The sequence below is a fragment of the Hypanus sabinus genome, chromosome 12 (assembly GCF_030144855.1).
Source record: "Hypanus sabinus isolate sHypSab1 chromosome 12, sHypSab1.hap1, whole genome shotgun sequence".
In the NCBI taxonomy this organism is placed as follows: Eukaryota; Metazoa; Chordata; class Chondrichthyes; order Myliobatiformes; family Dasyatidae; genus Hypanus; species Hypanus sabinus.
The window spans coordinates 105,591,989-105,607,774 of record NC_082717.1 but is presented as its reverse complement, the minus strand read 5'-3'; the positions used below and the strand labels follow the sequence as shown (position 1 = coordinate 105,607,774).

General features: G+C 44.4%; 1 protein-coding gene across 2 annotated transcripts in view; it reads right to left on the bottom strand.

Moving 5' to 3' along the window:
* LOC132403223 (filamin-A-interacting protein 1-like) overlaps window positions 1–15,786 on the bottom strand; it is a 381,794-nt gene that overhangs the window by 209,541 nt on the left and 156,467 nt on the right. For both annotated transcript variants that reach the window (XM_059986627.1, XM_059986628.1), the window contains exon 2: window positions 13,345–13,616. In XM_059986627.1, coding sequence (XP_059842610.1) covers window positions 13,345–13,605 — 261 coding nt within the window. In that variant the 5' untranslated portion in view covers window positions 13,606–13,616. The remainder of the gene's footprint in view (window positions 1–13,344; window positions 13,617–15,786) is intronic.

Here is a 15,786-nt window from a genome sequence, read left to right as displayed (position 1 = left end):
TCGACAATGCTTCTCCCTATAGATGCTGCCTGGCCTGCTGTGTTCCACCAGCATTTTGTGTGTGTTGCTTGAACTTCCAGCATCTGCTGATTTCCTCGTGAGTACTACACTCTGTTGTTTATGGGTAAGCTAGCTCCAAATCCAAGTAGCCACGTCATTTTGGATCCTATGAATCTCAATGTTCTGGATGAATCTACCTTGTGGGAATACGTCAAATGTACATATGTACTAAAATCCATGTAAGCATCTTCCACAGCTCTATCCTCATCTATCACATTCGTCACCTTTTCAAAAACGTAATCAACTTCATAAAACATGACTTGCCCTACATAAAGCCATGAGGACTGTCCCAAGTTAAGCCATGGCTCTCCAAATGCTCATAAATCCTGTTGTTAAGCATTGCTGTTGGTATTGATTTATTATTGTCACATTAACAAGATTCAGTGAAAAGTTTGTCTTGCATATTGTTTATACAGATCAAATCATTACACAATGCTTTGAGCTAGAATAAGTTAAAACAACAGAAATGTAGAATAAAGTGTAAAAGCTACTGAATGCAAGATCATAATGAGATAGAGGCTGATAGTCCATGACATCATGCAAGAGGTCTGTTCAAGAGTCTGACAACAGCAGGATAGAAACCGCCCTTAAGCCTGGTGGTCCGTGATTTCAGGCTTTTGTATCTTCTGCCCAGTGGAGGAGGGGAGAAGAGAGAAAGTCTGGAGTAGATGAGGTCTTTGGTTATGCTGGCTGGGTAACTGAGGCAGTGAGGAATATAGGCATGGTCCAGAGAGGCAAGGCTGGTTCCACGTACACAGCTCTCTGCAGTTTCCAGTGGTCGCATGCAGAGCAGTTTCCATGTCAAGGCATCGTGTATCCGGACAGAATATTTTCTTTGCTGCGTCGATAATAACTGGTAAGAGGCGGTGGAAGCATGCTGAACGTTTAGCTTCTGGAGGAAGTAGAGGTGTTGGTGAACTTTCTTGGCTGTGACATCAACATGGTTGGAGCAGGACAGGCTGTTCACACCTAAGAACTGGAAACTCTCAACCTCAGCAGTATTGTGTAGACAGGAGCATGTGCACTGCTCCCCTTCCCCAGCTCCTCTTGTCTTGTTGACGTTGAAGGAAAGACTGTTGTCCTGACGCCCTGTCACCGAGCTCTCTAACTCCTTGCTGTGCACCAATTCGTCAGTTTCGGAGATACAGCCCATTACAGTGGTATCACCTGAAAACTTGTAGATGACGGAGTTAGAGAGAAATCAGGTCCTGCAGTCATGGGGTAAAGTTGGGGGCTAGTGATGCAGCCCAGTGTTTAGAATGCTCTGACTGGACACATATACAACCAAATGGAACAATACTCCCCCCCCCCCCGATCATAGTCCACCCACAAAACATATGTCACACATACCAGATAAAACAATATATTACCACAAAATCAGTTAATAAAATATAATTCAAAGTACATGTAGTGCATAGCACAGGAAAACAGTAAACAGCTCGTTGTCCTAGTTATGAGACCTCGGTGGTGGCGGGGTATTCATTAGTCTCACAGCCTGAGGGAAGAAGCTGTTACCCAGTCTGGCAGCCCGAGTCCTGATGCTCCTGTACCTCCTTCCTGACAATAATGGGTCAAAGAGATTATGGGGTGAATGATGGGGATCCTCAACAATGCTTCAGGCCCTTTGTGTACAATCTACCAGGTAAATGTCACAACTGGAGGGAGGGAGACACAGTGATCCTCTCGGCCAGGTTTAGAGCTGTTGCTGCCTCTCCTTATGACTGCGGTCCGTTGGCCAGAAAGTAAGGAATCTAATTGCAGAAGGTGGTGTTGGCTCCCAGGGTCTGGAGTTTGGCTATAAACTTGCTTGGAATAACAGTATTGAAGGCAGTACTATAGCTAATGCACCAGAGAAGAGTATAGGACCAGGGAGATGGTGTCCACTTGGACCTATTTCAGCAGTAAGCAAATTGCAGTGGGTCGAGGTTGTCTGGAAGAATAGAGTTGATGCATACAAGGACCAGCATCTCTAAGCACTTCATAATGGTGGCATGAAAGGGAATGTAAGTTGGGCTGTCATGCTTTAGAATCATAAGTCAATACAGCACAGACACAGGCCCCTCAGATTGACAAGCACCAACCACATGCCCACCCAGCTTGTCCAGCACATCACCCAAATCCCTCAGATCTCCACCCCTCCATGTACCTATCTGAGAGGTACTATTCTTCTCCCTCAAATTCTTCCTCTGGCAGCAAAGTTACACCTCAGGATCATTTTAACTCCTTACAGTTTCATCCTAAATCTATGCCTCCTAGTTTTGGACACCCCTAACCTCAGGAAAAGACTTGTCACCATCCACAATTGCTATCAAGTTCAAGTTGCTTTCATTGTCATTTCGACCATAAACTGCCGGTACAGTACACAGTAAAAATGAAACAACGTTCCTCCAGGACTCTGGTGCTACCTGAAATGACACAAAACTACACTAGACTATGTGAAACGACACAAAACTACACTAGACTACGTAAAACAACATTAAAAACTGCACTAGACTACAGACCTGCACAGGACTACATAAAGTGCACAGAACAGTGCAGGGCAGTACAATAATTAATAAACAAGACAATAGGCACAGTAGAGGATGCATTACAACATCAGTCTGGACTCTGAGTATTGAGGAGTCTGATGGCTTGAGGGAAGAAACTGTTGCACAGTCTGGTCGTGAGAGCCCGAATGCTTCGGTACCTTTTGCCAGACGGCAGGAGGGAGAAGAGTTTGTATGAGGGGTGCGTGGGGTTCTTCACAATGCTGTTTCCTTTGCAGGTGCAGTGTGTGGTGTAAATGTTTGTAATAGCGGGAAGAGAGACCCCGCTCTTCCTCTGATAGATTTAAGTATTTCTGTAAAATCACACCTCATTCTCTGACATTAGCCCAGCCAACCTCTCCCTATAACTGGGGCACTCTAGTGTAGGCAATATCCTCGTAAATCTTTTATGCACTCTTTCCAACTTAAGCACATATTCCCTGTAACAGGGTGACAAAATTGTACACAGTGCTTCAGGTGCGGCCTCAGTAACAATATATACAACTCAACATAATGACCCAACTCCTATTATCAATGTCCTAACTGATGGTGGACAATATGCTAAACAGTTTTATCACTGCCCTTTCTACCTGTGACAGGGCTTTCAATGAGCTCTTCACTTGTATTCCGAAGTTCCTCTATTCCACGCACTCCCTGGAGTCCACGGTTCACAAAAGTCCTACTCTGGTTTGACTTTTCAACATGTATCACCTTACCCTTACCTGTACTGAAATCCATTTGCCACTCCTCGGCCTACTGCCCTAACTAATCTACGATAACCCTCATCACTATTAACAACACCTCCTCAGTGGTGAGCACACTTGATGATAAAGCCTTTATATTTAAATCTATATCAATTACTTAAATATCAAGGGGCCCAAAAGTCAACTTCTGTGGGACTTCGCTAGTCACAGGCCTCCATTCCAAGAAAAACAACCTTCAACCACTGCCTTCTGCTTCTTACCTCCAAGACAATTTCAAATCTACCTAATTAGCTCTCATTGAATACCATGAGGCCTACCTGCCAGACCAGCCTACAATGCAGGATCTTGTCGAAGGCCCCTTCCTAAACTCCACATAGAAAACAACCTCCTAATCAGACTTTGTCTATCCAAACGCTGTCCCTCAGAATTCCCTCCAGTAATATCTGTCCGGAATCTGCGTTCCATGTCTCGATCCAGTCAGAGAGTTATGGACTCCAGGTCTTGCAGCTGTCCCTCCCGGCCCCTTTGAGCCTGTTAAGATCATCCTGGATCAAGGAGGCACACCTGTGGCCAATTCGGCTGCAGGTGTTTATAAGGGGCCGTGGGACGGAGACAGGGCGGGTGGTCGTTTTGTTCTGTATCCTGCCCTGCCCTGGTTGCCGCCCTGCTTGGAATCCTGCTCTGCCCTGGTTGCTGGACTGTTCTGTATATGCTCTATCTGGTTGGTCTTGTTTCCCTGCTTCTCTCCGGTGCGCGGGTCCCGCTGTTCCGCCTTATTCTCCTTGCTTGCGCTGCCACACTGTTGGTTGCCTTTCCCAATTTACCAATGTACCCGGTGGATCAATGTAGTTTTGCTGCTTACCCTGGACCCAGCTTCCTACCCGTTGCCTCCGTTGGGCAGGTCTGGCCGGGATTCTGCCCCTTCCACCTATTGCTCCCTAAGGGTTGTGCCCCGCACCTGCCCAGGTGTCCGTGACTGGCCCTGGCCTCTGTTTTCCGCCTGGGAGGTGGCCCTGCCCGGGATCCATGCGGCCCATTCTAGGGACTCCTACCCTTTCCTCCCCTTGTTTCCCATGGATTGTGCCCCGCACCTGCCCAGGTGTCCGCAACTTGCCCAGGCTTCTGTGTTCCCGCCTGGGAGGCGGCCCTGCGCGGGATCCTCGCGGCCTGCCATGAGGAATCTGCCTGCCTGCCTGCCTCGTCTGAACTCTGGGATCCTGCATTAACCCTTACATGCCATGGCATCCCCATCCTGTCCTCCCCCTAGTACTTCACTGCCTGCGTCCTGCGTTTGGGTCCATCCGGCCCCCCGTTCCTGACAATACCTCAACTGCTGAGGTCAGTCTGACCAGTCTGTAGTTCCCTGGCTTGTCCTTGCTACACTTCTTAGACAATGGAGCACCATCAACCAACTTCCAGTCTCCGGGAAGTCAGCCAGAGGTTGACAATGAATCAAGTTCCTCCACAATTTCTTCTCTGGCCTCCCACTAAGTCGGAGAAAGCACTTGGTCAGGCCCAGGGGCTTTATCCATCCTAATGCGCCGTAAGGCAGCAAGTACCTCCTCTCTGGTAATATTAATGTCCTTCAGAACATCCCCAGGAAACACTGAGGAAAAATATTTATTCAAAGTCCCACCCACGTCCTGCACCACAGGCTGCCTGCTTTAGAGGTTAACTACTTGTCAGATGTACATCGAAGCTCTGAGACAGGCATGCTGTCACACTAATCTCTTTGCCACTGTGCTACTACTAAGACAGTTCAACACTTTATGTGATTTCCATATTTTTAATCCTTTATCATTTTTAAATGATTCAAATCATTTAGTTCTTTTTGTTTAATTATTTTAAATTCAATGAGAGCTTTGCTAGTGGATGAAGCACTGTCATCATCTTGTATTCCATCAAGGCCTTCCAAATGAAGATCTTTTCTCCCCAGGGTGGGGGTATCTAAAACGAAATGACTAGATTTAGGGCGAGAACAGATAAATGTTAAAAGAATTTTTTTTACACCAAGGGTGGTAAGGATATGGAAGGAGATTTTAGAGGAAGTTATACAGCTGGCTCAGCTTTTAAAAGGCATTTAGACAGGTACAGAGATAAGAAATGTTTAGAGCAGTGTTTCACAGACTTCGCTGGGTTATCACCCCCTTGGCTGTCAGACCACATGCAGTGGCCCCCCTCTCTCTCTCTCTCTCTGGTCATTACATAAAAGCTATAAAGAATTTTGATTTATGATGCACAGAGAAAGAAAACAGGAACTGTAAATTCAAAGCAGTGACAAATAATTTCAAAACTTATTCAAATCTATTTAAGGCTACGGATAAAATTATTTCTTCATTTAATTACAGTAAAAGCAACTTTAGAGGGCACATTAGTAGTTCAACTAATCGCTAGTTCATTGTTTTTTCACCTTTCAATAAGACAGAGGGGCTTGGTATAGTGATCTCAGCTTCTGAACATCTGTCACGCATTGAGTCTCAGGTACCTACGTTCAGGCCTCCAAGTTATTTTGAAACAGGTTGGGTGACTGCACTGCAATTGCACTCCACTAAATACAATGTTAGAAAGGCAGTCAAGAACATCTTGACCCTTTTTTCCAGTGTAGGCTAACATTCAGCGATTTCTTTAAGCAATCAAAAGTCTTGATATGGTTTTTTGAACCTTGGCTTCAGAAGCTATTTTGTAGTGAGAGCAGTTCTTACAATAGACAATAGGTGCAGAAGTAGACCATTCAGCCCTTTGAGCCTGCACCGCCATTTTGAGATCATGGCTGATCATCTACTATCAATACCCGGTTCCTGCCTTGATTCCCCTATCCATAAGATACCTATCTAGCTCCTTCTTGAAAGCATCCAGAGAATTGGCCTCCAAGGCAGTGCATTCCAGACCCCCACAGCTCTCTGGGAGAAGAAGTTTTTCCTTAACTCTGTCCTAAATGACCTACCCCTTATTCTCAAACCATGCCCTCTGGTACTGGACTCTCCCAGCATCTGGAACATATTTCCTGCCTCTATCTTGTCCAATCCCTTAATAATCCCATATGTTGCAATCAGATCCCCTCTCAATCTCCTTAATTCCAGCGTGTACAAGCTCAGTCTCTCTAACCTCTCTGCGTAAGACAGTTCGGACATCCCAGGAATTAACCTCGTGAATCTACGCTGCACTTCTTCTACAGCCAGGATGTCCTTCCTTAACCCTGGAGACCAAAACTGTACACAATACTCCAGGTGTGGTCTCACCAGGGCTCTGTACAAATGCAAGAGGATTTCCTTGCTCTTGTACTCAAGTCCCTTTGTAATAAAGGCCAACATTCCATTAGCCTTCTTCACAGCCTGCTGCACTTGCTCATTCACCTTCAGTGACTGATGAACAAGGACTCCTAGATCTCTTTGTATTTCTCCCTTACCTAACTTTACACCATTCAGATAATAATCTGCCTTCCTGTTCTTACTCCCAAAGTGGATAACCTCACACTTATTCACATTAAACTTCATCTGCCAAGTATCTGCCCATTCACCCAGCCTATCCAAGTCACCCTGAATTCTCCTAACATCCTCATCACATGTCACACTGCCACCCAGCTTAGTATCATCAGCAAACTTGCTGATGTTATTCTCAATGCCTTCATCTAAATCGTTGATGTAAATTGTAAACAGCTGTGGTCCCAATACCGAGCCCTGTGGCACCCCACTAGTCACCACCGCCATTCCGAGAAACACCTATTCACCGCTACCCTTTGCTTTCTATCTGCCAACCAGTTTTCTATCCATGTCAATGTCTTCCCCCCGATGCCATGAGCCCTGACTTTACCCACCAATCTCCTATGTGGGACCTTATCAAATGCCTTCTGAAAATCTAGGTACACTACATCCACTGGATCTCCCTTGTATCTCTTCTTCCATCTTTCCTGTTAATTCATCATTACAATTGTTCAGAAATGGATTTATCATCCAATCTGGAATTTGGATAGAGAGAAATCTCTCTGACATATCTTTATTCAGCTCATCCAGGTTTGCAAAGTATATTTGAAGATCATCATCTGGGATTCTTTCTTTCTCTTCCAGCCAGACAGGCTCAGAGACTGGAAAAGGTCACAGCAGCCAATGCTGCACTTCAACAGGGTTAACTTGGACAGACATGCGGAGACAACTGATTTTATTAAACTTTGTGAATAATTCTGACAAATAAGCAATTTCATGCCATGGATTGAGTTGATCGCTGAAAGTAGAGCATGTGGTCTTCAAAGAATTTTATCACTGTTTCAAAAAGCGCATAAAATTATCTCAGGCTTTTGAGTGCCATCTGCCTTCTGTATACAGCAGCAAACATTCAAACTGTTCATCATTCTCAACACAGCTCTCAAAGTAATTGAGAATAGAGAGCATGGGACTCAATTTTATTTAGTACTGTGATAACAGTCTAATGTGCAGCCGATCATTTGGAATTCTTTTGCAACAAGCAATTGTATGTGAATTACACAGTGAATGGTAAATATGTTACCTACAGATTCTTTCAAGAAATTAATAACCCCCTGAGTGGCAATCTGTTATTGATGGTTCACCACCTATTGTACAAGCAAGGATGTTAGTGAGCAGAATGACCTTTTGAAAATTGCTCCACAGCCCTAAATATTGACTCCCCTTTGTATCTGCTTCAAGTCCCCTTTTCAATAAACAACTCTTGAACTATGCTTTCATCTTTTATGAAGTGAACATAAGTGAGAAGCAAAGATTTGTTGCATGGCAAAGTTGACTTATCAAGCTGCAGAGCAAGTTCTGTTGTCCTAAATACATTGCACAATGTGTCTTCTACGTTCTCTGACTTTCCATCTATTCATCTTCGAATGGAGTTGGTGCTGAATGCACACGGTGTGCTGGAGGAGCTCAGCACGTCAGGAAGCACCTATGGATGGGACTCTGCCTGACCTGCTGAGTGAGATCAGCACGTTGTGTGTAGAGTCATGATGATGGATTTCGGCCTGAAACGACAACTGGAAATTTGTCACAGCATGGTTAGAGTGTGGGAGTTGTACTAACAAACACTGTACTACAGCCGTGAATGGCAATAATGGGCCTGGAAATAACATGATTTCTTCAATCCACATGTCTCATGATATGCCAAATATAGAGGTGTTACATTGCTTTTCAACAACTATAACATGCTTCAAGGAAAGTCCAAGAAAATTTTATTAATAAATAATTTATTTCTTAAATTAAGCCCGTAATCCCCTTGCTACTGAGTGCCTGCCCCCTTTACCTTTATCACCCTCTTAGTAGCTCCCACCACCTCGGGGGCGGTGCGACATCACCCACGTTAGGAACCACTGGAAACACCGGCAAATGAGACTCATTTCAGAGCTGGATTTAGGCACTCTGCCATGTGTAGACCCAGTAGCTAGCCAGACAACAGGTCTGGACTCGAAGGTGGAGACCAGACAAGATGACCACCTGGGTAAATATGCATCAGGTTGCAGTGCCAGCAATCCTGCACACCTCAGTGCTGTGCTTCACACGTTCTTTGCTTGGTGTTCTGTGTGTAGGTCCTGTGCTAATGTAACGAACATAATAGAGGCACGTCTTGCAGTCTTGGCTTAAGGCTTCTCCGTGGAAGGCAGCAGTTCCCAAAGGAGTTTCTGTGCATTAAAGTTAATGGACTGGAATTGTTGGCAGAAAACTCACCTCTGAATCCCTGGATGTGCTTTCCACAATCGGAGAGCGAGTTTTCAACATTTACCATAACGATACAATAAATCATTCCACTCCATTTTATTCCCTCGCCCCCGGGTTCAACTCAGCCAAATCAAAATGAAAACCTGCTTTTCTCCCAATCTCTCAGGATCCTGTTCAACTCAAGGCTGGGCAATTACTTATCATTCTACAAGTTAAAACGGAGAAAAAAAAGCTGCCAACAGTTTGGTTCTAATCACATTTTGTGTTACAAATGAGAACATAGAACATTGCACAAGAACAGGCCCATGACATTGCGCCAAATTAATTAAACTAATGCTACCTAATCCCTTCTCCTCCACATGGTTCATAATCCCTACATTCTCTGCATTCTCATCTGCTCATCCAAGAAGCTCTGAAATATCTGCCTACACCACCACCCAGGCTGCACGTTCAGGCACCCACAACTCTCTTGCCCCGTGCATCTCCTTGGAACTTTTTCCCTCTCACCTTAAATGTATTTTGACTCTCCACTGCAAATGAATCCTCACTATGCATTGCTGCCAGTCATCTATCTAGTTATAGCCCCACATGACCAATTCTGTAACCAGGAGAAGATCTCCACAGGCGTTAAGGTCTCCTGGAAAAGGAATAATTCTGTGTCTAGTTTTTTCCTTAATTATCAATGATTGACATGTAGTTATTTTTGATGACATTGGTTGCAAGAATCGGAACAAGAACATAGACTATTGCAGCACAGTACAGGCTCTTCAGTCCACAATGTTGAGCCTGTCGCGGTGTGCTACACGCAGCGCTAAAGTAACGACACGGAGTCGGTAAACTGCAATTAAAGATGATTTTATTTGAACTTCACAGCCTTGCTTTAAAGACTCCCTCATCCCGCCCTCCCCGGGTGCGGATGCTCCAAGGGACACGGACTCACAAGCCCCCGCAGGCTCTTTCCCTTTGTTGCGGACCTGGCCTTTGTGCCTGCGCGCTGGTTATTTGTGAGCCGGTTCGAGTGCGCTAGGAAGCGAGTCGCCACAAGCCAACCTTTTCGCCTACTCTAAGATCAATCTAACCCTCATTATCCTCCATTTTTCTATCATCATATGCTGATCTAAGAGTTTCTGAAATGCCCCTGATGTATTTGCCTCTACCTTCACCCCGGCAGGGCATTCCACGTCTCACCACTCTCTGTGTGAAGAACTTACCTCTGACATCTCTCCTATAACTTCTGCCAATCACCTTAAAATTATACCCCTTGTATTAGCCATCTCCACCCTGGGAAAATCTCTCTGGATGTCCACTCGAGCTATGCCTCTTACCACCTCGTACTCCTCGTCCTCCTTCGCTCCACAGCCTAAAGCCCTAGTGGTCAACCTGTCCTCTAGCTTGGCAGCATTCTGGTAAATCTCCACTGCACCCTCTCTGAAGCTTCCAAGTCCTTCCTATAATGAGGCAACTAGAACTGAACACAATACTCCAAGTGTAATCTAACCAGAGTTACTTTGCAGCTCTAATTCCCAAATTGAGAGGGAGACAAGAGAGATGGCAGACTAACACCTGAAACACAAGGGACGAGTCCATACCGTACTTGGCCAGCAAACCCCAGATCCTGCTGACGGTGGAAACTTTTTGTTAGGTTTGATATCTGTCCTCAGTGAATGGCAAAGTGCCTGCAGAGAGCGGTGATGAAGGAACTGAGCATGCTACACCCTGCCAGAGTGTAGCCATGGGAAGACTTTGAGTCCTAGTAACTTATTCAAATTAAACAAAGAAAAGTACAGCAGCTTTAAAGTTTGATCAGCTTCAGCCGTAACATAAAACAACACATTAGTTAACTTCCATTTGAAACCACACAGCCCAGCCACATTTTCCACGGTAATCAGAAAGTAGGAAATCGGAGGAGGAGCAGGCCATTCTGCAAAATCACTGCTGACCCATTTTCCTGCACTGTCCCTATTCTCCTTGATTCCTCTGATGGACAGAAATCTATCAGTTCTTGTTCTGAATGAAATCAGTACTCAAAGTGGAGAGAATTTCAATGATTTCTCATTCTTTGATTCATTCCTGTCAACTTGAGTCCTAAATAGCTTCCCTTTTGTAATGGCTTGAAAGTTCATACCTGATAGCAAGCGGAAAAATCCAGTCTTGTTGAATGCTCTGTACCTCTTAATGGGGTCATCTCTCATTTTTTTGTAGTTTACAGAAAACAAGCGTAGCCTGCTCAGTCTCTCCTCCCACAACATCCCCACTTCCTCAGTAACAAATACAGGGTACCCTTGCAGTCTGAGCAATGGACATTCGCCCCTATGGAATTCACAAAGCACTACCAAACTATCTGACATACGCAATGAAAATCCACCTCTGTGGAGTTTATGTGAGAAAGCACAACCAATGAAACACAAAATAGGAAAGAAACAACGAATTTTGTCAAGTGCCTGCCTGACGGAAAATAACAATAGTGGAGGTTTTCCAGAAACACAACTCCCCCATAAAGCGGGGTAGATCCTGTTTTCAGTAAGGAGAGCAAAATTATTTGCAGTTCACCAAGTGTGGTCTCACCAGTGGCAGATATAATTGTAGTAAGACATCTTTGCTCTTGTAGTCAATACTTTTCATTGAAGCCTCTATCCCATTGGCTGTCCTGCTAATTTTTCAGTGACCTGTGCACAAGGAGCGAGGTCCTTTTGAATATCGGTACTTCCCAACACCTCACTGTTTAAGGTACAGCAACCATGCATTTTACCACGCCATGTCCTTGTCCACACAGGGCACCTCCTCCTGAAACCCCTTCTCATCTTCATCACCACTCACATACATCACAAGAGTCTGGCTTTCTCTCTCCACTCCAGGAGTGCTGCAGTGCTAATTAATGAACTATTTCTCATGCTAATCACCTTTCATCGGAGTGATTCTCCATTCAGAATTCTTACACTCCTGTATCTAATAAAGTGGCAACTGAGTCCATGTGTGTGGTCTTCTGCTGCTGCAGCCCATCCACCTCACGGTTTGACATGTCGTGCTCTCAGAGATACTCTTCTGCACACCACTATTGTAACGTGTGGTTATTTGAGTTACTGTCGCCTTTCTGTCTGCTTGAACCAGTCTGGCCATTCTCCTCTGATCTCTCTCATTAACAAGTTGTTTTTGTACACGGAACTACTGCTCACTGGATTCTTTTTTTTGTTTTTCACACCATTCTCTGTAGAGATTTTTATGAATGAAAATCCCAGCAGATCAGCACTTTCTGAGATACTCAAACCACCCCATCTGGCACCAACTATCATTCCATGGTCAAAGACACTGAAATCACATTTCTTCCCCATTCTGATCTTTGGTCTGAAAACCTCACTGAACCTCCTGACCATGTCTACATGCTTCCATGCACTGAGTTGCAGCCATAGGAATGGCTGATTAGGTATTTGCATTAACGAGCTGGCGAGCAGGCGTACTGGTTAACCTAATAACGTGACCACCAAGCGTATGACCAACCACGGCAGCTTCATCTGCCTCTCCTGCTTCCCGGTGGTGTTTCAGTGTAAAGTGTACACCGAGCAAGTGATAAGGTAATTCTTTTCACAAGCCCTGCTAATTGTCCTACCAATTTTACAAGATGTGCATCACTTAACTGCTGATTTTCACCATTCCAGATCTCACTTTAAATCACAGAGACAGATCTAATTACTGATACGATATTACTAAAATGTACATAGTGCAAAATGAAGGGATAATGTGGCAGTGCTCAGGGGTTCTGACTGAAAAAGGAATTCTTCCTCATCTTTGTTCCAAAGGTACGTCCAAGTATTCTGAAGCTGGACCCTCTGGTCTGAGACTCCCCCGCCACAGGAAACATTCTCTGTGCATCTATTCTATCTAGGTTTTTCAATATTCAATAAGTTTCAATGGGATTCCCCTCATTCTTCGAAACTTCAGCGAACATAAGCACTCCTCTTACATTAACCCTTTTATTCCCGGAATCATTCTCATCACCCTTCTCTGGACCCTTTCCAATGGCCTCACATCCTTTCTTAGATAAGGAAACCGAAACTGCTCACAACACTCCAGTGCTTGTAAATTCTCAAAATTACATCCTTGCCTTTATTGAGAACCCTCACCATCTGAGACATGCCCTCTTCTCATTACAACCATCAGGGAAGAGGTACAGGAGGACATCACTTGATGATTCCTAAGCAGGTTTTACACCTCTGCCAGCCATCAGAACTGATGAACACTATCACATTCTTCCTTCTAATTCCATTATATTTACTTTGTCTAGCTGATAGTAATCTTTGCACTGCTGCACATAACAAATTTCATACCATTTAAGTGAGGGATAACGAAGCTGATTCTAGTTTGGAAAGAAGTATCGTACATGTTTCTCACCTCTATCTCTCCTTCCATTACACTGAGCAGACGCAGAAGGTCCTCTTTGGAGAGTTCCAGTAACTTCTTTCTTCGCTCATTTTCTTGCAAGGATTTGGGAGCTCTCTTTGCAGGAGCTGTGAGCCCCGCTGTCTTTTCTGCGAAACTCTGCCTTTGGGTTTTGTTCTTCTTTTTGCTACCCGTGTTGATAACTTTGTCATCTTCGTGGCTTGACGGATGGCCATGGGATGGGGAATCCCCACCACTGCTCCGGGACCTCATCGCCACCTGCACTGGAGAGAACACACAGGGATAAGTGGTGATAGGAGATGTCGTAAGTTGACAATATTAGTGATCAATAGCGTGCCTCATGGGTTCAGTCCTAGGCCCATTATTACTTGTTATCTATATCGGTAATTTGTATGAGAATGGGCAAGGCATAGTTAGCAAGTTTCCAGATGACATTAATAGAGGAAGTGTTGTAGTCAGCGAAGAAATTATAGAGGGATCTTGATCAGTTGAGTAAATGGGCCAAGAGATGGCAAATGGAGTTTAATTCAGGAAAGCGTGAGGAGCTGCATTTTGAGAAGACAAATTAAGTTAAGACTTTCACAATGAATGGTAGAATCCTAGGAGGTGTATTAGAATGGAGGGACCTTCAAATACATTCTTCCCTGAAAGTGGTGTATCAGGTAGATAGGGTGGTGAAGAAGTTTCTGGAACACTGACCTTCATCAGTTAGGACAAAGGGCATTGAAATTAGGATGTTGCAGATCTTCTTAATGTTGGTGAGGCTAAATTTGGAACACTGTGCTTGGTTTTAATCACCCTACTATTGGAAAGTTGTTATTAATCTGTAAAGAGATTTAGAGGGATGTTACCAGGACAGGAAGGACTGAGTTGGGGAGAGAAGTCGAGCAGGGTAGGATTTTATTCATTATAGCGCAGGCAGATGAGGGGAGGTATTACAGACATGGATAAAGTCATGAGGGGCATAGATAGGGTGCATGCAGACAGATCTTCCCTGGGAAAAGGGAATGGGGAACTAAACTGTACTGGTAAGAAGGGAGAGATTTAATAGGAGCCTGAAGGGCAAATTTTTCACCCAGGGTGATCCATAATATGGAATGATCTGCCAAAGGAAGTGACTGGGACATTATATTAATGACAACTAAAGGGACACCATGCCTGGATGGAAACGGTTTCGAGGGACATGGGCCTAACACGGACAAATGGCACCAGCTTACGTGGCTGTCTTGTTCACCATGAATCACTTGGATGAAAGAGCCTGCGTTCATGCACCAGGACTCCGTGACTCTAATCGAACCCATTTTCAGAATCAAGATTTTGTGTATTAAAAAAAAACAATTTGCAGTAGCAACAACCCTACAGTAACTCAGCAGATCCAAATTCTACATTGGCTATTAATACCATGTAACAAAAGCCATTCATTGTGAATGTCTCTGTCATTACCGGCACAGCTTACAGTGTTCGTGGCATTCGCAATATCTTGGGAAGTGAAGCACCTACAAGTTAGACAGTTATTTCTCCTTCATTTTATCTTCTAGTAAGTTGCCAGAAACAGTACTCCCCCACCCCCACACACACACATTAATTCACCATCCCCACCCTGAATCCCATCCAGCAGGTGCCTCAGTGTATTCACCATTTAATCAACACTGAAAACTTGACCACCGAATGAAACTTCCAACTCAACCTCATTGCCGGACAACACATTATCACAGATGTGATAACTTCACCCCCGAAGGTATGAGACATGCAATCATACAATAGGTAGCCATGTCAGTATTATCCTGCCACATTGCCACCATGACCAAGAAAGTGCACCAGTGCCCTTGCTTCCTCAGGAGGCCAAAGAAAGTTCGAATGTCCTCTCAGATCTTCAGCAATTTTTATCAATGCACCATGATAAAGATCCTATTGAGATATATCACAGCTCTGTACGGCAACTGCTTGCCTGGGACTGCAAGAAACTGCAGAGAATTGTGGACGCAGCTCAGCACGTCACAGAAGCTAGCTTCCTCTCCATAGACTCTGTCTACACTTCACATTGTCTAGGTAAACATAATCAAAGACCCTACCCACCCTGGACATCCTCTCTTCTACCTCCTCCCACCTGGGCAGAAGATACAAAAACCTGAAACCAGCAGGCTCAAGGACAGCTTCTATTCCACTCTTATAAGACTATTGAACCATTTCCTGAAAGTTCAAAGTAAATTTATTATCAAAGTACATACAGCATATGCCACCATATAGAACCCTGTGATTCCTGCCAATACAAGAAACACAGTGGAATCATGAAAGACCACACCCAATGGGACAGGCAACTACCGATGTGCCAAAACAATAAACTACGTAAACACAAAACAAGAGAAAAAAAGAAATAATAATACTAATGCTAAGAATAATAACTAAGCAATAATGTCAACAACATGAGATGAA